The following is a 23,192-nucleotide window of genomic DNA, read 5'->3' as shown; positions in this document are numbered from 1 at the left end:
AAAAAAATCCTCCAAAAAAATTCCCCAAAAATTCTCAATTAAATTCCCAAAAAATCCCCCAAAAATTTCCAATTAAATTCCAAAAAAAATTTTAAAAAAATCCCCAAAAAAATAAAAAAATCCCAAAAAAATGAAAAAAAAAATCCCAAAAAATTCCAAAAAAATCCCAAAAAAATTCCAAAAAATCAAAATAAATCCCAAAAAATCCCCCCCAAAAATTCCAAAAAAATCCCAAAAAATCCCAATTAAATTCCCAATTAATTTTTAATTAATTCCCCACCTTGCAGTTGAGCATGTCCACGCAGAAGTGGCAGAGTGCAGCCCTGAAGAAATGCTCCAATCCCAAACTCCCAAAAAAATCCCCAAAAATCCCCCAAAAAATAAAAAAAAAATCCAAAAAAATTCCCCAAAAATTCTCAATTAAATTCCCCAAAAATCCCCCAAAAATTTCCAATTAAATTCCAAAAAAAATTTTAAAAAATCCCCCAAAAAATAAAAAAATTCCAAAAAAAATTCAAAAAAATCCCCCAAAAATCCCAAAAAAATTCCAAAAAAATTCCCGAAAAATAAAAAAAAAATCCCAAAAAATCCCAATTAAAATCCTAATTAATTTTTAATTAATTTCCTACTTTGCAGTTGAGCATGTCCACGCAGAAGTGGCAGAGTGCAGCCCTGAAGAAATGCTCCAATCCCAAACTCCCACAAAAATCCCCAAAAATCCCCCAAAAAATAAAAAAAATCCCCAAAAAAATTCTCAATTAAATTCCCCCAAAAATCCCCCAAAAAATTTCCAATTAAATTCCAAAAAAAATAAAAAAAATCCCCCCCAAAAAAAAAAAATCCAAAAAAAATCCAAAAAAATCCGCCAAAAATCCCAAAAAATTCCAAAAAAATCCCCAAAAATCCCAATTAAATTCCCAATTAATTTTTAATTAATTCCCCACCTTGCAGTTGAGCATGTCCACGCAGAAGTGGCAGAGTGCAGCCCTGAAGAAATGCTCCAATCCCAAACTCCCAAAAAAATCCCAAAAAATCCCCAAAAAATCCAAAAAAATCCCCAAAAATTCTCAATTAAATTCCCCCAAAAAAAATTCAAAAAATCCCAAAAAATTCCCAAAAATTCTCAATTAAATTCCCCAAAAATTAAAAAAAATCCGAAAAAAATTAAAAAAAAATTCCGAAAAATCCCAAAAAAATCCCCAAAAAAATCCCCAAAAAATCCAAAAAAATCCCCAAAAATCCCCCAAAAAATCCCAAAAAAATCCCAAAAAATCCCAATTAAATTCCCAATTAATTTTTAATTGATTCCCCACCTTGCAGTTGAGCATGTCCACGCAGAAGTGGCAGAGTGCAGCCCTGAAGAAATGCTCCAATCCCAAACTCCCAAAAAAACCCCAAAAAATCCTCCAAAAAATCCAAAAAAATTCCCCCAAAAAATTCTCAATTAAATTCCCCCCAAAAAATTCCAAAAAATTCCAAAAAATTCCCAAAAATTCTCAATTCAATTCCCCAAAAATTAAAAAAAAATCTCAAAAAAATTAAAAAATAAATTCCAAAAAAATATTCAAAAAAATTCAAAAAAAATCCAAAAAAATCCCAAAAAATCCCCCAAAAATTCCAAAAAAATCCCAAAAAAATCCCAAAAAATCCCCAAAAATCCCAATTAAATTCCCAATTAATTTTTAATTAATTTCCCACCTTGCAGTTGAGCATGTCCACGCAGAAGTGACAGAGTGCAGCCCTGAAGAAATGCTCCAATCCCAAACTCCCCAAAAAAATCCCAAAAATCCACAAAAAAATCCAAAAAAATCCCCAAAAAATTCTCAATTAAATTCCCCAAAAATCCAAAAAAATCCCCCAAAAAATTCCCCAAAATTCTCAATTAAATTCCCCAAAAATTAAAGAAAAAATCCCAAAAAAATTAAAAAAAAATCCCAAAAAATCCCAAAAAATTCCCAAAAAATCAAAAAAAATTTCCAAAAAAAATCCAAAAAAATCCCCAAAAATCCCAATTAAATTCCCAATTAATTTTTAATTAATTTCCTACTTTGCAGTTGAGCATGTCCACGCAGAAGTGACAGAGTGCAGCCCTGAAGAAATGCTCCAGTCCCAAACTCCCAAAAAAATCCCAAAAAATCCCCAAAAAATCCAAAAAAATCCCCAAAAAAATTCTCAATTAAATTCCCCCAAAAATTCTGCAAAAAATTCCAAAAAATCCCAAAAAATTCCAAAAAATTCTCAATTAAATTCCCCAAAAATTAAAGAAAAAATCCCCAAAAAATTAAAAAAAATTCAAAAAAATCCCAAAAAAATAAAAAAAAAATCCAAAAAAATCCCAAAAAATTCCCAAAAAAATCCCAAAAAATCCCAATTAAATTCCCAATTAATTTTTAATTAATTTCCTACTTTACAGTTGAGCATGTCCACGCAGAAGTGGCAGAGTGCAGCCCTGAAGAAATGCCCCAATCCCAAACTCCCAAAAAAATCCCAAAAATCCCCCAAAAAATCAAAAAAATTCCCCAAAAAAATTCTCAATTAAATTCCCAAAAAATCCCCCAAAAATTTCCAATTAAATTGCAAAAAAAATAAAAAAAAATCCCCCAAAAAATTAAAAAAAATCCAAAAAAATCTGCAAAAAATCCCCCAAAAATAAAAAAAAAATCCAAAAAAATCCCCCCAAAATTAAAAAAAAAATCCCAAAAAATCCCAAAAAATCCCAATTAAATTCCTAATTAATTTTTAAATAATTTCCTACTTTGCAGTTGAGCATGTCCACGCAGAAGTGGCAGAGTGCAGCCCTGAAGAAATGCTCCAATCCCAAACTCCCAAAAAAATCCCAAAAAATCCCCCAAAAAATCCAAAAAAATCCCCAAAAAAATTCTCAATTAAATTCCCCCAAAAATCCAAAAAAATTCCCAAAAAATTCCCAAAAATTCTCAATTAAATTCCCCAAAAATTAAAAAAAAATCCCCAAAAAATTAAAAAATAATTCCAAAAAAATATTCAAAAAAATTCAAAAAAATTCCCAAAAATTCCCCAAAAAATTAAAAAAAAATCCAAAAAAAATCCCAAAAAATCCCAATTAAAATCCCAATTAATTTTTAATTAATTTCCTACTTTGCAGTTGAGCATGTCCACGCAGAAGTGGCAGAGTGCAGCCCTGAAGAAATGCTCCAGTCCCAAACTCCCAAAAAAATCCCAAAAATCCCCCAAAAAATAAAAAAAAATCCCCAAAAATTCCCAATTAAATTCCCCCCAAAAAATTCCAAAAAATCCCAAAAACATCCCCAAAATTCTCAATTAAATTCCCCCAAAATTTAACAAAAAATACAAAAAAAATTAAAAAAAAATCCCAAAAAAATCCCAAAAAAATCCAAAAAAATCCCAAAAAAATTCAAAAAAAATTCCCGAAAAATCCAAAAAAAATCCAAAAAAATCCCCAAAAATCCCAATTAAATTCCCAATTAATTTTTAATTGATTCCCCACCTTGCAGTTGAGCATGTCCACGCAGAAGTGGCAGAGTGCAGCCCTGAAGAAATGCTCCTTGGCGCTGTACTTGAGCAGGGGGCTGTCCATGGCCACGGCCCCCACCTGGAAAGAGAGAATTCCAGAACATTCCAGAACATTCCAGGGGATTCCAGAACGTTCCAGGGGATTCCAGAACGTTCCAGAAAATTCCAGAACATTCCAGGGGATTCCAGAACATTCCAGGGGATTCCAGAACGTTCCAGGGGATTCCAGAACATTCCAGGGGATTCCAGAATGTTCCAGAACATTCCAGAATGTTCCAGGGATTGGGAATTTCAGGATTTGGGGATTCCAGAACATTCCAGGGGATTCCAGAATGTTCCAGGGATTGGGAATTTCAGAAATTTGGGGTTTCAGGATTTGTGGATTTCAGAAATTTGGGGTTTAAGGGATTTGGGATTTCAGGATTTGGGGATTTCAGGGATTTGGGGATTTCAGAAATTTGGGATTTGGGGTCCCAGGGATTTGGGAATTCCAGGATTTGGGGATTTCAGGAATTGGGGATTCCAGAACGTTCCAGGGGATCAGGGGGGTCCCAGGGATTGGCGGAATTTCAGAAATTTGGGATTTCAGGGATTTGGGATTTAAGAAATTTGGGATTTGAGGGATTGGGGATTCCAGGGATTTGGGGTTTCAGAAATTTGGGATTTCAGGGATTGGGAATTTCAGGATTTGGGATTTCAGGATTTGGGGATTTCAGGATTTGGGAATTCCTGGATTTGAGAATTTAAGAAATTTGGGATTTCAGGGATTGGGGATTCCAGGATTTGGGGATTGAGGGAATTTCAGGGATTGGGGATTTCAGGATTTGGGGAGAGGACAAGGAAGAGGAGGAGCAGGAAAATGAGGAAAGGAGGAGGAGGAAGAAGAGGAGGAAGAGGAGGAGGAGGAAAAAGAGAAGAAGAAGAAGAGGAGGAGGAGGAAGGAAATGAGGAAAGGAAAAGGAGGAAGAAAAGCAGGAAAATGAGGAAAGGAAGTGAAAAAGGAAGAGGAGGAGGAAGAGAAAAAGAAGAGGAAGAAGAAGAGGAAGAAGAGGAAAAGGAAAAGGAGAAGGAGGAAGAGGAGGAAGAGGAAGAAGAGAAGGAGGGGAAGGAAAAGAGGACGAGAAAGAGGAAGGAAATAAGAAGAAGAGGAAGAAGGAAAAGAGGAAGAGGAAGAAGAGGAGGAAGAGGAAGAGGAGGGAGAAGAACAGGAGGAAGAGAAGGAGAAAGAAAAGGAAGAGGAGGAAGAAAAGCAGAAAATGGGGAAAGGAAGAGGAAAAGGAGGAGGAAGAGGAGGAGAAGGAGAAAGAGAAGAAGGAAGAGGAGGAGGAAGAGGAAGGAAACGAGGAGAAAGAAAAACAGGAAAATGAGGAAAAGAAAAGGAAAAGGAGAAAGAGGAGGATGAGGAAAAAGAAGAGAAGGAGGAGAGGGAGAAGAGGAGGAAGAGGAAGGAAATGGGAAGAGGAGGAAGAGGAGGAGAAGGAGGAGAAAGAGGAAGAAGAGGAACAGGAGGAAGAGGAGGGGGAGGAAAAGGAGGAAAAGCAGGAGGAAGAGGAGGAGAAGAAAGAGGAAGAAGAGGAAGAAAAGGAGGGGAGGAAGAAAGAAGAGGAAAAGGAGGAGGAGGAGAAAGAGGAAAAAGAGGAACAGGAAGAAGAGGAAAAGGAAGAGGAGGAGAAAGAAGAAGAAAAGGAACAGGAGGAAGAGGAGGGGAGGAAAAGGAGGAGGAAGAGAAGGAGGAGGAGAAAGGAAATGAAAAGAGGAGGAAGAAGAAGAAGAGGAAGAAAAGAAGAAAGAAAAGGAGGAGGAAGAAGAAGAGAAGGAAGAAGAGGAGGAAGAGAAGGAGGGGAGGAAAAGGAGAAGAAAGAAGAGGAGGAAGAGGAAGGAAATGAGAAGAAGAGGAAGAAGAAGAGGAGGAGGAGGAGGAAAAGGAGGAGGAAGAAGAGGAGGAAGAGGAAGGGAGGGAGGAAGGCCAGACCTGCTCGTAGATGTCGATGGCGCGCGGGAACTGCTCGAGCTGCGCCGCGAACGCCGCCACCTTCAGCAGGCACTTGTTGGCTGAGCTGGGAGGGGATGGCACAAAAATAACCAGAAACACCAAAAAAAACCCCAAAAAAAACCAAAATCAAAAAAAAAAAACCCAAAGAATGGAAATCCCAAACAAAAAAACCCAAATTCACAAAAATCCCACTCCAAAACCCCCAAATCCCAAACAAAAAACCCCCAAAATCCTGGAAATCACAAACATAAAAAACCCAAAATAAAAAAAATCTCACCCCAAAAAAACCCCAAATAACAGAAATCCTGACCAAAAAAATCCCCAAAGGATGGAAATACCAAACAAAAAATCCCAAAAATCCCAAACAAAAAAACCCCAAATCTTAAAAATCCCCAACAAAAAAACCCAAAATCCAAAAAATCACCAAACAAAAAAACCCAAAATCCAAAAAATCACCAAACAAAAAACCCCAAATACCAGAAATCCTGAACAAAAAAACCTCAAAGAATGGAAATCCCAAACAAAAAACCCAAAATCCAAAAAATCCTGCCCCAAAACCCCCAAATCCCAAACAAAAAAAACCCAAAATCCTGGAAATCACAAACAAAAAAAACCACCCAGAGAATGAAAATCCTAAACCAAAAAAAACCCCAAAGAATGGAAATCCTAAACCAAAAAAAAACCCAAAGAATGGAAATCCCAAATAAAAAAAACCCCAAAACCCAGAAATCCTGAATTAAAAAAAAAACCAAACTCAAATCCCAAACAAAAACACCCAAAATCCTGGAATCTGTCAGGATTTGGGATCTGTGTTTGGGATTTGGGTTTGGGATCTGTTTTGGGATTTGGGTTGGGATCTCTTGGGATCTGTTGGATCCATCAGGAACCATCAGGATTTCTTGGGATTTCAGAATCCCTGGGATCTGTTGGGATCTGTTGGATCTGTCAGGATTTGGGTTTGGGATCTGTTTTGGGATTTAGGATTTGGGTTTGGGATCTGTCAGGATTTGGGATTTGGGTTTAGGATCTCTTTTGGGATTTGGGTTTGGGATCTGTTTTGGGATTTGGGTTTGGAATCCCTTGGGATCCATCAGGAACCATCAGGATCTGTCAGGATTTGGGATCTGGGTTTGGGATCTGTTTTGGGATTTGGGTTTGGGATCTGTTTTGGGATCTGGGTTTGGGATCTGTTTTGGGATTTGGGTTTGGGATCTGTTTTGGGATCTGGGTTTGGGATCTGTTTTGGGATCTGGGTTTGGGATCTGTTTTGGGATTTGGGTTTGGGATCTGTTGGGATTTGGGTTTGGGATCTGGTTTGAGATCTGTGTTTGGATCAGTTTTGGGATTTGGGTTTGGGATCTGTTCTGGGATCTGTTTTGGGATTTGGGATCTGGTTTGGGATTTGGGATCTGTGTTTGGGATTTGGGTTTGGGATCTGTCAGGATTTGGGTTTGGGATCTGTTTTGGGATTTGGGTTTGGAATCCCTTGGGATCCATCAGGAATCATCAGGATCTGTTGGGATTTGGGTTTGGGATCAGTCAGGATTTGGGATTTGGGATCTGTCAGGATTTGGGATCTGTGTTTGGGATTGATGGAATTTGGGTTTAGGATCTGTTTTGGGATTTAGGATTTGGGTTTGGGATTTGGGATCTGTCAGGATTTGGGATCTGGGTTTGGGATCTGTTGGGATTGGGGTTTAGGATCTGTGTTTGGGATCTGATCTGGGATTTGTGATCTGTTGGATCCATCAGGATCTCTTAGGATTTGGAATATGTTTTGGGATTTGGGTTTGGGATCTGTTTTGGGATCTGTGTTGGGATTTGGGATCTGGTTTGGGATCTGTTTAGGGATTTGGGTTTGGGATTTGGGATCTGTCAGGATTTGGGATCTGTGTTTGGGATCTGTTGGGATTGGGGTTTAGGATCTGTGTTTGGGATCTGATCTGGGATTTGGGATCTGTTGTATCCATCAGGATCTCTCAGGATTTGGAATCTGTTTTGGGATTTGGGATCTGGGTTTGGGATCTGTTTTGGGATTTGGGTTTGGGATCTGGTTTGAGATCTGTGTTTGGGATCTGTGTTTGGGATCTGTTTTGGAATTTGGGATCTGGTTTGGGATTTGGGTTTGGGATTTGGGTTTGAGATCTGTCAGGATTTGGGATCTGGGTTTGGGATCTCTTTTGGGATTTGGGTTTGGGATCTCTTTTGGGATTTGGGTTTAGGATCTGTTTTGGGATTTGGGTTTAGGATCTGTCAGGATTTGGAGTCTGTGTTTGGGATTTGGGATCTGGGTTTGGGATCTGTTTTGGGATTTGGGTTTGGGATCTGGTTTGAGATCTGTGTTTGGGATCTGTGTTTGGGATCTGTTTTGGGAATTGGGATCTGGTTTGGGATTCGGGTTTGGGATTTGGGATCTGTCAGGATTTGGGATCTGTTTTGGGAATTGGGATCTGTTTTGGCATCTGTTGGGATTTGGGTTTGGGATCTGTTTTGGGATTTGGGATCTGTGTTGGGATCTGTTTTGGAATTTGGGATCTGGGTTTGGGATTTGGATTTGGGATCTGTGTTGGGATTTGGGATCTGTTTTGGGATCTGTTTTGGGATTTGGGATTTGTCTTGGGATTTGGGATCAGTTTGATCCATCAGGATCTCTCAGGATTTGGACTCTGTTTTGGGATTTGGGATCTATTTTGGGATCTGTTTTGGGATTGGGGTTTGGGATCTGGTTTGGGATTTGGAATCTATTTTGGGATCTGTTACCTGGTGGATTCCTCCCCCTTGTAGTAATCGGCCGCCTGCTCGTAGTGGGCGATGGCCTGGGAGGGAAAATGGGGAAAAAATGGGAAAAAATGGGAAAAAATGGAAAAAATGGGAAAAAAACCAGGAAAAGTTGGGAGGGAAAAGGGGAAAAAAAGGAAAAAATGGAAAAATGAAAAATAAAAAAACCCAGGGAAAGTACAGGAGAAGGAGAAAAAAATGGGGAAAAAAACAGAAAAATGGGAAAAAATGGAAAAAAAACCCAGAGAAAGTACAGGAGAAGGAGAAAAAATGGGGAAAAAAAACAGGAAAATGGGAAAAAATGGAAAAAAAAACCAGGAAAAGTTGGGAGGGAAAGGGGAAAAATGAGGAAAAAAATAGGAAAAATGGAAAAAATGGAAAAAAAAACAGGAAAAGTTGGGAGGGGAAGGGGGAAAAATGAGAAAAAAAATAGGAAAAATGGAAAAAATGGGAAAAAAAACAGGAAAAGTTGGGGAGGGAAAAGGGGAAAAAAAGGAAAAAATGGGAAAAATGGAAAAAAATGGAAAAAAAACCCCAGGGAAAGTACAGGAGAAGGAGAAAAAATGGGGAAAAAAACAGAAAAATGGGAAAAAATGGAAAAAAAAAACAGGAAAGGTTGGGAGGCAAGGAGGAAAGATGAAAAAAAATAATAAAAATCGAAAAAATGGAAATAAAAACAGGAAAGGAGAGAGAGGAAATGGGGAAAAAGGAAAAAAAAACAGTAAAATTTGGGATTAGATCCCACAAAATCTCAGTGGAATAACCCCAAAAATCTGGGAAAAAAATGGGGAAAAAATGGAGAAAATGCAGAAAAAAAAATGGGAAAAATATAGAAAAAAATCTGGAAAAATAAAGAAAAAAAAGGGAAAAATACATTAAAAAACCTGGGAAAAATCCAGGAAAAAACTGGGAAAATGAGGAATAAAAGCTGGAAAAAAAATGTGGAAAAAACTAAGAAAAAACTGGAAAAAAACACAGAAAAATTCTGGACAAAACCTGAAAAAATCTAGAAAAAAAACTTGGAAAAAAAAGGAGAGAAAAGCAGATAAAAAGTGATTTAAAAGACAGAAAAAAGAGATTAAAAATGGATTAAAAATTGAATTAAAAATGGAATTAAAAGGGAGAAAAAAAAGGAAAAAATGGTGTTGGAGGGGGAGGGTCCTGCTCTCCTCTCTCACCTCTCCTGTCCCAAATTTATTTCCCAAATTTTATTTTTTATTTTCCAAATTTGTGTCCCCAGTTCCTCCCCCGCTCCATCTGGACCTGCTGGGCTGGGCAGGAGTCCCAGAGGAAGGAAAAAAATTCCAGAGAAATACAAAAATAAAGCCATGAAAAATAAATTTAATTATTAAAAATAAAAACCAGAAAAATCCCCCAAAAATCCCAGAAAAAAACCAGAGAAAATCCCAGAAAAATCCAAAAAAAATCCTTGAGAAATAAAAACAAAATCCCAGAAAAATCTCAGGAAAATTCCCCAAAAAAATCCCAAAAAATTCCCAGAAAAATCCCCCCAAAAATCCCAAAAAAATCCCCCAAAAATTCCCCAAAAATCCCAGAAAAATTCCAGAAAAATCCCAGAAAAATTCCCCAAAACTCCCCAAAAATCCCAGAAAAAAATAAAAAAAAATCCCAGGAAAATTCCAGAAAAATAAAAAAAACCCCCAGAAAAATAAAAAAAATCCCAGAAAAATGCCCAAAAAAATCTCAAAAAAAACCCCAAAAATCCCAAAAAAATCCCAGAAAAATCCAAAAAAAATCCCCCAAAATCCCAGAAAAAAACCCAAAAATCCCAGAAAAAAAAACCCAAAATCCCAGAAAAATCCCCAAAAATCTAAAAAAATTCCCCAAAAAATCTCTGAAAAAATAAATTTAATTATTGAAAAAATCACAAAAAAATCTCCCAAAAAAGCCCCGAAAAATCCCAGAAAAATTCCAGAAAAATCCCAAAAAATCCCAGAAAAACCCAGAAAAATTCAAGAAAATCCCAGAAAAATTCCCAGAAAAATAAAAAAACTCCCAAAAAATCCCAGAAAAAATCCCAAAAAATCCCAGAAAAATCCCCCAAAAAATCCCAAAAAAATCCCAGAAAAATCCCCAAAGATCCCAGAAAAAAACCCCAAAAAATCCCAGAAAAATCTCAAAAAAAATCCCAAAAAAATCCCAGAAAAATCAAAAAAAATCCCCAAAAATCCCAGAAAAAAATAGAGAAAATCCCCCAAAAAAACAGGAAAAATCCCCCAATATTCCCCAATGTTTTCCCATTATTTTTCCTGTTTCTTTCCTGTTTTTTTCCCATTATTTTTCCTGTTTTTTTCCTGTTTTTTCCCATTATTTTTCCTGTTTTTTTCCCGTTTTTTTCCTGTTTTTTCCCTGTTTTTTTCCTGGTTTTTTCCCATTATTTTTCCTGTTTTTTTCCTGTTTTTTTCCAGGTTTTTTCCCATTATTTTTCCTGTTTTTTTCCCATTGTTTTTCCTGTTTTTTTCCTGTTTTTTCCCATTATTTTTCCTGTTTTTTTCCCATTGTTTTTCCTGTTTTTTTCCTGTTTTTTTCCCATTATTTTTCCAGTTTTTTTCCAGTTTTTTTCCAGTTTTTTTCCTGTTTTTTTCGTGTTTTTTTCCTGTTTTTTTCCTGTTTTTTTCCCGTTATTTTTCCTGTTTTTTTCCTGGTTTTTTCCTGGTTTTTTCCCATTATTTTTCCTGTTTTTTTCCTGTTTTTTTTCCTGTTTTTTTCCCGTTTTTTTCCCATTTTTTTCCATTTTTTTCTGACCTTGTGGATGTCCCCGAGGTCGCTCTCGTAGATCTCGGCGATGGCCACGTGGTGCTTGGCAGCGATGGTGAAACGGCCCTGGGGGAGAGAGGAACATGGGGAAATTCCAGGGGAAAATGGGAAAAATTCCAGAGAAAAATGGGAAAGAATCCAGGGAAATTCAGGGAAAAATTCCAGAGAAAAATGGGGAAAATTTCAGAGGACAATGGGAAAAATTCCTGGGAAAATGGGAAAAATTCCAGGGGAATTCTCTGGGATTTTTATGGGAATTCTCTGAGATTTCTCTGGGATTTTCCTGGAATTTTTCTGGGATTTTCCTGGAATTTTCCTGGGAATTTTCTGGAATTTTCCTGGAACTTTCCTGGGATTTTCCTGGGAATTCTCTGGAATTTTCCTGGGAATTCTCTGAGATTTTTCTGGGATTTTCCTGGGATTTTTCTGGGAATTCTCTGGGACTTTCCTGGGATTTTCTTGGAATTTTCCTGGGATTTTTCTGGAATTTTCTTGGGAATTCTCTGGGAATTCTCTGGGGTTTTTCTCAAATTTTCCAGGGAATTCTCTGAGATTTTCTGGGATTTTCCTGGGATTTCCCTCGGAATTTTCTGGAACTTTTCTGCAATTTTCTCAGAATTTTCCTGTGATTTTTCTCGAATTTTCCTGGGACTTTTCTGGAATTTTCCTGGGATTTTCCTGGAATTTTTCTGGAATTTTCCTGGGATTTTCCTGGAACTTTTCTGGAATTTTCCTGGGATTTTTCTAGAATTTTTCCTGTGATTTTTCTGGAATTTTCCTGGGAATTCTCTGGGATTTTTCTGGAATTTTCCTGGGAATTCTCTGGAATTTTTCTGGGAATTCTCTGGGAATTTTCTGGGATTTTCTGGGATTTCCCTGGGAATTTTCTGGGACTTTTCTGGGATTTTTCTGAAATTTCCCTGGGACTTTTCTGGAATTTTCCTGAGAATTTTCTGGGAATTCTCTGGAACTTTTCTGGAATTTTACTGGGAATTCTCTGGGATTTTCTTGGAATTTTCCTGGGATTTTTCTGGAATTTTCCTGGGAATTCTCTGAGATTTTCCTGAGAATTTTCTGGAATTTTCCTGGGAATTCCCCAGTATTTTCCTGGGGCTTTTCTGGAATTTTCCTGGGAATTCTCAGAGGATTTTCCTGGAATCTTTTCTGGAATTTTCCTAGAATTTTTATGGAATTTTCCTGGAATTTTCCTGGGATTTTAATGAGATTTTTCTGGAATTTTCTGGGAATTCTCTGGATTTTTTCCCTGTTCCCAGCCCTCCTCACCATGTCCGTGTAGATCTCGATGGCTCTGAGCAGGCAGTTCACAGCCTCTGCAAAAGAGAAAAAAATCAAAATTAAAGGGGAAAGGGGAACCCAAATCCCCGGGATTGGAGCCCAAAATCATCAGGATAAAACCCAAAAATTCTCAGGATCAAAACCCCAAAAATATCAGGATAAAAACCCAAAATATTTGGGATCAAAACCCAAATTCTCTGAGATCAAAACCCAAAAATCTTTGGGATAAAAACCCAAAATCCTTGGAATAAAAACCCCAAAATTTTTGGGATAAAAACCCAAAATCCTCAGAATAAATCCCAAAAATCCTCAGGATAAAAACCCAAAATCCTCAGGATAAAATCCCAAAAATCTCAGAATTAAACCCAAAAAATATCAGGATAAAACCCCAAAAATATCAGGATAAAAACCCAATATTTTTAGGATCAAAACCTCAAAATCCTCAGAATAAATCCCGAAAATTCTCAGAATAAAAACCCAAAATCCTTGGAATAAAAACCCAAAAATCCTCAGGATAAAAACCCAAAAATATTTGGGATAAAACCCAAAAATCCCCAGAATAAAACCTAAAATTCCTCAGAATCAAATAAAAAATTCCTCAGGATAAAATCCCAAAAATCTCAGGATAAAACCCCAAAAATATCAGGATAAAAACCCCAAAATTCTCAGGATAAAACCCAAAATTTTTAGGATCAAAACCTCAAAATTCTCAGAGTAAATCCCAAAAATCCTCAGGATAAAAACCCCAAAATTTTTGGGATCAAACCCCAAATTCTCAGGATAAAAACCCAAAAATCCTCAGGATAAAATCCTAAAAATCTTTGGGATAAAAACCCAAAAAACCCCAGAATAAAACCCAAAATCTTCAGGATAAAAACCCAAAATTCTCAGGATCAAACCCAAAAATTCTCAGGATAAAAACCCAAAATCATCAGGATAAAACCCCAAAATTTTTGGGATAAAACCTAAAAATCCCCAAAATAAAACCGAAAATCTTTGGGATAAAAACCCCAAAATTTTTGGGATAAAACCTAAAAATCCCCAGAATAAAACCCAAAATTTTTGGGATAAAACCCCAAAATCCTCAAAATAAAACCCAAAATCTTTGGGATCAAAATCCAAAATCCTTGGGACAAAACCCCAAAAATACCAGGATAAAACCCCAAAATTCTCAGAATAAAACCCAAAATCTTTGGGATAAAACCCCAAAAATATCAGGATAAAATCCTAAAAATATTTGGGATCAAAACCCAAAATCCTCAACATAAGAACCCAAAATCCTTGAGATAAATACCCAAATTTTCAGGATAAAACCCAAAATTTTTGGAATCAAAATCCCAAAATTTTTGGGATAAAAACCCAAAATCCTCAGGATAAAAACCCCAAAAATCTTTGGGATTAAACCCCAAAATCTCTGGGAACAAACCCCAAAAATCTCAGAAATTTTACCCAAAATTTGGAAATTCTACAAAAAAAAAACCTCAATAATTTTTCTTAAAATCTCAGGAATTCTGCCCCAAAAACTCAGGAAAAAAAACTTCAGGAATTTTGCCCAAAATTTTCAGGAATTTTGCCCAAAACTTTGGGAATTTTGCCCAAATTTTCAGGAATTTTGCCCAAAATTTTCAGGAATTTTGCCCAAATTTTCAGGAATTTTGCCCAAAATTTTGGGAATTTTGCCCAAACTCTCCGTGAATTCCGCCCCCAGCTCGGCTCCATCTGCTCAGGAGAGAAAAATCCAGCGAGGTTTTGGAGGATTTCTCTCATTAAACTCCCTAAAAATATTCCCATAAAATAAAAAAAAATCCGAAAAAATTCTCCAAAAAATCCCCAATAATTCCCCAAAATATCCCAAAAAAATTCCCAAAAAAATTCCAAAAAATCCCCAAAAAATCCCCCAAAAATTTCAAAAAAATCCCCAAAAATCCCAAAAAAATCCCCCAAAAAATCCCAAAAAAATTCCAAAAAATTAACCAAAAAATCCCCAAAAATCCAAAAAAAATCCCCCAAAAAATCCCCAAAAATCCCCAAAAAACCCCCAAAAAATCCAAAAAAATTCCTAAAAAATCCCCCCAAAACACCCCCAAAAATAAAAAAAAATTCCCCAAAAAATTCCCCAAAAGTTCCCAAAAAATCCTCAAAAATCTCCCCCAAAAATCCAAAAACCCCACAAAATTCCCAAAAAATTTCCAAAAAAACCCCCAAAAAATTCCAAAAAATCCTAAAAAATCCCCAAAAATTTCTCAAAAAATTCCACAAAAAATCCCCAAAACTTCCCCAAAAAATAAAAAAAAATACCAAAAAAATCCCCCAATATTCCCAAAAAATTGAAAAAAAATCCCCCAAAACTCCCTAAAAATCCCCAAAAATTCCCAAAAAATCCCCTAAAAATCCCCAAAAAATTCAAAAAAATTCCAAAAAAATTCCCAAAAATTCCCCAAAAAATAAAAAAAACCTTAAAAAATCTCCAAAAAATTTCCAAAAAACTCAAAAAAATTCCCAAAAAAATCCCAAAAAATCTCCAAAAACCCCCCAAAAAATCCCCCAAAATTTCCAAAAAAATTCCAAAAATATTCCCAAAAAAATCCCAAAAAATCTCCAAAAAATCCCCCCAAAAAATTAAAAAAAATCCCCAAAAATCCCCAAAAAATCGCCAAAAAATCCCCAAAAAAATCCCAAAAAATTCCCAAAAAATCTCCAAAAAACCCCCCAAAAATTAAAAAAAATCCCAAAAAAATCCCAAAAAAACCACAAAAAAATCCCAAAAATATCCCAAAAAATCCAAAAAAAATCCCAAAAAATTCCCAAAAAAAATCCCCAAAAATCCTCCAAAAAATCCCAAAAAATCCAAAAAAATCCCCAAAAAATTAAAAAAAAATCCCAAAAAAATCCAAAAAAATCCCCAAAAAATCCCCCAAAAACCCCCAAAAAATCCCAAAAAATTCAAAAAAATTCCCAAAACCCCCCCAAAAAATCCCCCAAAAACTCCCAAAAAAATCCCAAAAAAATCCTTGAAAAAATCCCAAAAAAATCCCAAAAAAATCCCGAAAAATTCCCCAAAAAAATCCCAAAGAAAATTACCAAAAAATCTCCAAAAAAATCCCCAAAAAATCCCCAAAAATCCCCAAAAAATCCCAAAAAAATCCCAAAAAAATTCAAAAAAAATCCCCAAAAAATTCCAAAAACCCTCAAAAAAACCCCAAAACCCCACAAAAACTCCCAAAAAAATCCCAAAAAAACCCCAAAAAATCCCCCAAAAAATTAAAAAAAATCCCCAAAAAATTAAAAAAAAATACCAAAAAAGTCCCAAAAAATCTCCAAAAACCCCCCAAAAATTAAAAAAAATCCAAAAAAAATCCCCAAAAAATCCCCAAAAAATCCCAAAAAACCACAAAAAAATCCCAAAAATTCCCAAAAAAATCCCAAAAAAATCCCCAAAAATCCAAAAAAAATCCCAAAACCCCCCCAAAAAATCCCCAAAAAAATTTTAAAAAATCCCCAAAAAATTGAAAAAAATCCCCCAAAAAATTAAAAAAAATCCCAAAAAAATCCCCAAAATTCCCAAAAAATTCCCAAAAAATCTCCAAAAACCCCCCAAAAAATTCCCAAAAAAATCCCAAAAAATTCCCAAAAATTCCCAACAATTCCCCAAACCCCCAAAATTCCCAAACTCCCCCAAAATCCCCTCACCCTGAGGATCTGCCTTCTTGAAGGCGTTCCCTGCGTCCACCAGCAGCGACGCGGCCTCGTGTTTGCTCTGCAGCTGCAGCTGGAGCTGGGCAGCGCGGGAAAAGGCTGCTCCTGCCTCTGGAAATAAATGGGAAAAAATTAAAATTTATGGAAAAAAATAGTGGGAAAAAATGGGGAAATTATCAGGAAAGAAAAGGGAAAAAAACAGGAAAAAAAACGAGAAAAAAATGAGAAAAAATGAGAAAAAAACGAGAAAAAAATGGAAATAAAATGGGAATAAAATGAGAAAAAATGGAGAAAAAATGGAGAAAAAAATGGAGAAAAAATGGAGAAAAAATGGGGAAAAAATAGGGAAAAAATGGGAAAAACGGGGAAAAAATGAGAAAAAATAGGAAAGAAATGGGAAAAAAATGGGAAAAATATGGGAAAAAAATGGGAAAAAAATGGGAAATAAACGGGAAAAAAACAAGAAAAAAACAAGAAAAAAATGGGAAAAAGCAGGAAAAAAATGGGAAAAGAAGGAGAAAAAATGGGAAAAAAATGGGAAAAAAACAAGAAAAAAATGGGAATTTATGGAAAAAATCATTGGGAAAAAAATGGGAAAAAATGAGAAAAAACTGAGAAAAAAACCAGAAAAAAAAAGGAACAACATAGGAAAAAAACAAGAAATAAATGGGAATTTATGGAAAAAATTAATGCGAAAGAATAGGTAAAAACAGGAAATAAATGGGAAAAAAATGGGAAAAAAATTAGAAAGAAATGGAGAAAAAAATGGGAAAAAATGGGGAAAAATGGGGAAAAAATGGGAAAAATACGAGAAAAAAACGTAAAAAAATGGGCAAAAATCGGAAAACAATGGGAAGAGAAACGGGGAAAAAAGGCAATTTATGGAAAAAAATAATGGGAAAAAAATGGGGAAAAACAAGAAATAAATGGAAAAAAAAAAGAGAAAAAAATGGGGGAAAAATGGGAAAAAATGGGAAAAAATGAGGAAAAAATGGGGAAAAAATGGAGAAAAAAAGGGGAAAAAATGGGGAAAAAATGGGGAAAAAATGAGAAAAAAACAGGAAAAAACCAAGAAAACAATGGGAAAACAATGGGAAAAATGGGGAAAAAAGCAGAAAAAAAGGTGAAAAAAATGCGAAAAAAATGCGAAAAAACCAAGAAAAAACGAGAAAAAAACAAGAAAAAAACAAGAAAAAAACAAGAAAAAAAACAAGAAAAAAGCAAGAAAAAAAAAAAGAAAAAACGAGAAAAAAACGAGAGAAAAACGAGAGAAAAACGAGAAAAAAACGAGAAAAAAACGAGAAAAAAACGAGAAAAAAATAAGAAAAAAAACGACAAAAAAAGGAGAAAAAAAAAGAGAAAAAAACGAGAAAAAAACAAGAAAAAACAATAAAAAAACAATAAAAAATGGGGAAAAAATTGGAATTTCTGGAAACACCATTCCCTGACCCCCAGAATTCCCCCAAATTCCCAATTTTCCCCCCAGACTCACGGCTCCAGTTTTTGGCCATTTTGAAGGCGTTGGCGGCGCGGGTGAAGAGCTCACAGCTCTCCTCCAGCCTCGAGGAACCCCTGGAAAAATGGGAAATAATTCAGAATTATTTGGGAATATTTGGGATTTATTTTGGGATTTGGGATCTGGGGATTTGGGATTTGAGGATTTGGGAATTCAGGATTTTGGGATTTTGGGGATTATTTGGGAATTCAGGGATTTGAGAATTTGGGGATTCAGGATTTTGGGATTTTGGGGATTCAGGATTTGGGAATTTGGGGATTCAGGATTTGGGAATTCAGGAATTTGGGATTTTGGGGATTTGGGGATTATTTGGGAATTTAGGGTTTGGGAATTCAGGATTTTGGGGTTATTGGGGAATTTGGGAATTCAGGGATTTTGAATTTGGGGATTTGGAATTTGGGGATTCAGGGATTTGGGAATTGGAGATTTGAAGATTTGGGATTTGGGGATTTTGGGATTTGGGGATTCAGGGATTCTGGATTTGGGAATTTGGGGATTATTTGGGAATTCAGGAATTTGGGATTTTGGGGATTTGGGAATGGGGATTTCAGAATTTTGGGATTTGGGATTCAGGGATTTGAGAATTATTTGGGAATTTAGGGTTTGGGAATTCGGGATTTTGGGGATTTTGGGGATTTTGGGATTTGGGGATTCAGGGATTCTGGATTTGGGAATTTGGGGGGCTATGTGGGAATTCAGGAATTTGGGATTTGGGATTTTGAGGATTTGGGAATTCAGGATTTTGGGATTTTGGGGATTTGGGGATTCAGGATTTGGGAATTCAGGGATTATTTGGGAATTCAGGATTTTGGGATTTGAGGATTTGGGGATTGGGGATTTCAGATTTGGGGATTTGGGGATTCTGGATTTGGGGATTTGGGGATTATTTGGGAATTTGGGATTTGGGGTTTTGGGATTTTGGGGTTATTGGGGAATTTGGGAATTCAGGGATTTGAGAATTTGCGGATTCAGGGGTTATTTGGGATTTCAGGATTCAGGGATTTGGAATTTGGGGATTCAGGGATTCTGGGATTTGGGAATTTGGGGATTCAGGAATTTTGGAATTTGGGAATTCAGGTATTTGGGGATTCATGATTTGGGGATTATTTGGGAATTCGGGATTTGAGGATTTCGGGATTCAGGGAATTGGGAATTTGGGGATTTCGGGAGTATTTGGAAATTCGGGATTTGGGGATTCAGGATTTCGGAATTTGTGGGTTTGGGGAGGGAGCGGGGTGGGAGGTGGGAGAGGGATAAACAGGGATAGAAAAATGAGAATTGGGGGTGGAAAATGAGAATTAGCGATGAGAAAAATGGGAATTGAGGCAGAAAAAGACGGAAATCAAGTGGGAAAATGGGGAAATCGAGAGAATTCCGGGTTCATCCCTCAAAATAATTCCTAATTCCCCCTCAGGACCCCCCAATTTTTTGCTATTTCCGCTTTTCCCCCTCACAACTCCCCCATTTTTCTCCCTTTCCCCTTCTCCCCCTCACACCCGCCCCTTTCCCCCCCTCAGGCCGCCCCTCCCCGCCCTCCCCTCGCTCCCCCCGGGCCCCGCACGCACCCGAAGAGGCCCCCGAGGAAGGACTGAGCCCCCCGGACCTTCTTTTCCGCCTCCGCCAGGAGCCGCCGCGCCTCCTCCTCCTTCCCCGCCGCCGCCGCCATGACGGCCCCGCCGCCGTCCCACGTGACCCGCGCCACGTGACCCCCGCGCCGCGTCACGTGACGGGAGCGCCCCCCACTTCCGGCGCGGCGCCCCCTGGCGGGCGGGAGGACTGAAACAGCGTGTGGGGGCGGGGTTATGTAAATGAGGCAGCGAGACGCGGCTGTGATTGGTCAAGGTTGGGGCGTGGTTTGTGATGATTGAAAAGTAATGTGGAGGCGTGGTTTATGCAAATGAAGAGCGCGACGTGGTTGGTGATAGGTCAGAATTGGGGGCGTGGTTTAGACTGATTGAAATGTAGTGGGGGCGTGGTTTATGTAATTGAGGGAGTGTTACGCGGCTGGTGATTGGTCAAGGTTGGGGCGTGGTTTGTGCTGATTGAAAAGGAATGTGGGGGCGTGGTTTATGCAAATCAGGGAGCGCTGCGTGGCTGATGATAGGTCAGCATTGGGGCGTGGTTTAGGCTGATTGAAAAGGAGTGTGTGGGCGTGGATTATGCAAATTGGGAGTGCGACGTGGCTGGTGATTGGTCAAGGTTGTGGGCGTGGTTTATGCTGATTAAAAAGGAGTGTGTGGGCGTGGATTATGCAAATTGGGAGAGTGACGTGACTGGTGATTGGTCAAGGTTGTGGGCGTGGTTTGTGCTGATTGAAAAGGAATGTGGAGGCGTGGTTTATGTAAATGAAGAAGCGCTGCGTGGCTGGTGATTGGTCAAAGTTGGGGGCGTGGTTTGTGCTGATTGAAAAGAAATGTGGGGCGTGGTTTATGTAAATGAGGGAGTGCTACGTGAATAGTGATTGGTCAAGGTTGGGGGCGTGGTTTATGCTGATTAAAAAGGAGTGTGTGGGCGTGGATTATGCAAATTGGGAGAGTGACGTGACTGGTGATTGGTCAAGGTTGGGGCGTGGTTTGTGCTGATTGAAAAGGTTTGGGGCGTGGTTTGTGCTGATTTAAAAATGTGGGGGCGTGGTTTATGTTAATTTTAATGAGTGTGGGGGCGCGGTCTATGTAAATTAGGGGTGGGGATTGCCTCCGGTTTGGGGATGGGGCGTGGTTTATGCAAATGAGAGGTTTCTGGGTTGTGGCAAGGGCTCGAGGCGTGGTTTATGCTAATAAGTGGCGTGCTGGGGGTGGTTTATGCAAATATACAGCTAATTGCAGATGCCGGGTGTGTTTTATTCAAATTTACACCGTGCGGGGGGCGGTTTATGCTAATTAAAGACGCCCGGATGTGTTTTATGCTAATTTCCAGCGCGCTGGGCGTGGTTTATGCTAATATATAGATATACGGGCGTGGTTATGCTAATTTTTATAGCAATGGGCGTGGTTTGTGTGGCCGCGCGACGCTGTGGGCGTGGTTTATGCTAATGAGCGGTCCCTCAGGAGGGGGGGCTTGTCTGCTGAGGCGCCAGCGCGGGGGCGTGTCTATTCTAATGCCTGTCCGGGGGCGCGGTTTATGCTAATTGAATTCCTCTCCCTACTTTCCTGGGGGGGCCCGCGGGGCCGGGGGGGGGGTCCCGTTAAACCCTCCGGTACCCCCCCGTGCCCTCCGCGGTCCCGCGGGGCCCCGCCGCGCGCCGGGATGGAGGCGGCGGAGACGCGTCCGCGATCAGGCAGCGCGGCGAACCCCTAAGCGGCGGGGCCCGGCGGGGTCCTGGCGGCGGCGCCCGTGCGGGGGCGCCTGGGAGACCCCGCGCCGGGCGCCGCTCAGGCCTCACGGTGAGTCCGCCACAAAAAAAGCGGCGAATCGGCCCCAAATCGCGGCCCTGTCGCGACAGCGGCGGCGACAGCGCGGCCGCGCTGCCCCCCACGCCGCCGGGAATCGCTCCCCGGTCCCGCCGCGCCCTCCCCGCCGCCGGGAACCCCCCCCAGGCCCCGCCGCGGCCCCTCCCCCCCCCCCCCGGCTCCGAGCGGCCCCGAACGGGCCCAAAATTGAGGGGGGCGTGGGGGGGGGGGGCGCGGGGTGGGGCCTTCGGCCTCGGCCGCCTCCTCCTCCTCGTCCTCCTCCTCTTCCTCCTCTTCCCGCTGCTGTCGCGGCTTTTCCTCGTTTTCCTCTTCCTGCTCTTCCTCGTCCTCTTCTTCGCGCTGCTGCTGCGGTTCTTCTTCCTCTGCTTCATCCTCCTCTTCCTCATCCTCCTCCTCCTCCTCTTCCTCCTCCTCTTCCTCAGGGCTCAGGCCCGGAGCTCCCCCCGGGCTGCTTCTGTGCCTTCATCCTCCTCCTCTTCCTCTTATTCCTCCTCCTCTTCTTCTTCCTCCTCTTCTTCCTCCTCCTCCTCTTCCTCTTCGTTTCCTTCTCCTCTTCATCCTCGTTTTCTTCATCTTCATCTTCCTCTTCCTCCTCATCCTCAGGGGTTCAGTTTTGGAGCTGGCCCTGGCCTGTCCCCCCCTTCCTCTTCTTCTTCCTCTTCCTCGTTCTCTGCTTGTTCCTTCTTTACTTCGTCCTCTTCTTCCTCGTCTTCTCGTCTTGCTTTTCGTTTTCTTCTTGCTCTTCCTCTTTTTATCTTTTTCTTCTTCCTCCTCTTCCTCCTCTCCTTTTTCTCCTCCCCCTCCTCTTCCTCCTCTTCTCCTCTTCCTCCTCCTCTTCTTCCTCCTCTCATTTTTCTCTTCTCCCTCTTCTTGCTCCTCTTCCTCTCCTCTCCCTCTTCTTCCTCCTCTTCTCCTCTTCCTCTTCCTCCTCCTCTTCCTCCTCTTCCTCCTCTTCCTCTTCTGCCTCTTCCTTCTCTTCTTCCTCCTCTTCTTCCTCCTCTTCTTCCTCTTCCTGCTCTTGTCTTTCTCTTTTTTCTCCTCCTCTTCCTCTTCTTCTTCCTCCTCCTCTTCTCGTCTTCCTCCTCTGTTTCTTCCTTCTCTACTTCATCCTCTTCCTCATCTTCCTCCTCCTGCTCTTCCTCTTCTCATCTTTCTCTTCTTCCTCCTCTTTTCTTCCTCTTCTTCCTCCTCCTCCTCTACCTCTTCCTCTTCTTCATTCTCTTCTCTTCCTCTTGTTCATGTTCCTTCTCTTCCTCCTCTTCTCCTCTCCCTCCTCTTCCTCCTCTGTTTCTTCCTTCTCTACTTCATCCTCTTCTCATCTTCCTCCTCTTCTCTTGCTCTTCTTCCTCCTCTCTACTTCTTCCTCCTCCTTTTCCTCCTCTTCGTCTTCTGCTCTTCCTCCTCTTCCTCCTCTTCCTCCTCTGCCTCCTCTTCATCTTCCTCTTCCTTTACTTCTGCTCTTCATCCTCGTTTCCTTTCGCCTCTTCTTCTCTTTCTCTTCCTCCTCTTCTTCTTCTTCCTCCTCTTCTTCCTCCTCTTCCTCTTTTTCTACCTCTTCCTCCTCTTCTGCCTCTTCTTCATCCTCTTTCTTCTCTTCCTCCTCTCCTCTTTCTCCTCTTCCTCCTCTTCATCCTCGTCCTCGTCTTCATCCTCTCCTTCCTCTCCCTCTTCTTCTCTTCTTCCTCTTCTTCCTCTTCTTATCTTCCTCTCACCCTCTTCTCCCTCCTCTTCCTCCTTTCCTTTTTCTCCTCTTCCTCCTCTTCTTCTTCCTCCTCTTCCTCTTCCTCGTCTCCTTTTTCTTCTCTCTCTCTTCCTCCTCCTCTACCTCTTCCTCCTCTTTGTCCTCTTCCTCTTCTTCATCTTCCTTCTTTTCTGTCTCTCCCTCCTCTTCCTCCTCCTCTACCTCTTTTTCCTTCTCTCCCTCCTCTTCCTCCTCTCTCTCCTCTCCCTCTGCTTCCTCCTCTCCTCTTCCTCCTCTTCCTCCTCTTCCTCCTCTTCCTCCTCTTCCTCCTCTTCATCCTCTCTTTCCTCTCCTTCCTCTTCTTCCTCTCCTTCCTCTTCTTCCTCTTCTTCCTCTTCTTCCTCTTCTTATCTTCCTCTCTCCCTCTTCTTCCTCCTCTACCTCTTCCTCCTGCTCTTCCTCCTCTTCCTCCTCTTCTTCCTCCTTTCCTTTATCTCTTCCTCCTGCTCTTCCTCCTCTTCTCCCTCTTCT

The 23,192-nt window shown here is 39.7% G+C and overlaps 1 protein-coding gene across 1 annotated transcript in view; it reads right to left on the bottom strand.

Moving 5' to 3' along the window:
- The window catches only part of LOC117009644 (alpha-soluble NSF attachment protein-like), a 24,727-nt gene extending 5,477 nt beyond the window's left edge, over nucleotides 1-19,250 (bottom strand). The window contains exons 1-8 of the mRNA XM_033083928.1: nucleotides 19,136-19,250; nucleotides 17,547-17,626; nucleotides 16,049-16,165; nucleotides 12,347-12,393; nucleotides 11,051-11,128; nucleotides 8,267-8,322; nucleotides 5,486-5,570; nucleotides 3,488-3,592 (exon numbers count right to left, since the gene is read on the bottom strand). Coding sequence (XP_032939819.1) covers nucleotides 3,488-3,592; nucleotides 5,486-5,570; nucleotides 8,267-8,322; nucleotides 11,051-11,128; nucleotides 12,347-12,393; nucleotides 16,049-16,165; nucleotides 17,547-17,626; nucleotides 19,136-19,236 — 669 coding nt within the window. The 5' untranslated portion in view covers nucleotides 19,237-19,250. The remainder of the gene's footprint in view (nucleotides 1-3,487; nucleotides 3,593-5,485; nucleotides 5,571-8,266; nucleotides 8,323-11,050; nucleotides 11,129-12,346; nucleotides 12,394-16,048; nucleotides 16,166-17,546; nucleotides 17,627-19,135) is intronic.
- Nucleotides 19,251-23,192: the final 3,942 nt, after the last annotated feature.

The sequence above is a fragment of the Catharus ustulatus genome, chromosome 34, assembly GCF_009819885.2.
Source record: "Catharus ustulatus isolate bCatUst1 chromosome 34, bCatUst1.pri.v2, whole genome shotgun sequence".
NCBI classification, from domain to species: domain Eukaryota; kingdom Metazoa; phylum Chordata; class Aves; order Passeriformes; family Turdidae; genus Catharus; species Catharus ustulatus.
The sequence above is the reverse complement of the archived record's forward strand: the minus strand, read 5'-3'. Positions and strand labels throughout refer to the sequence as shown.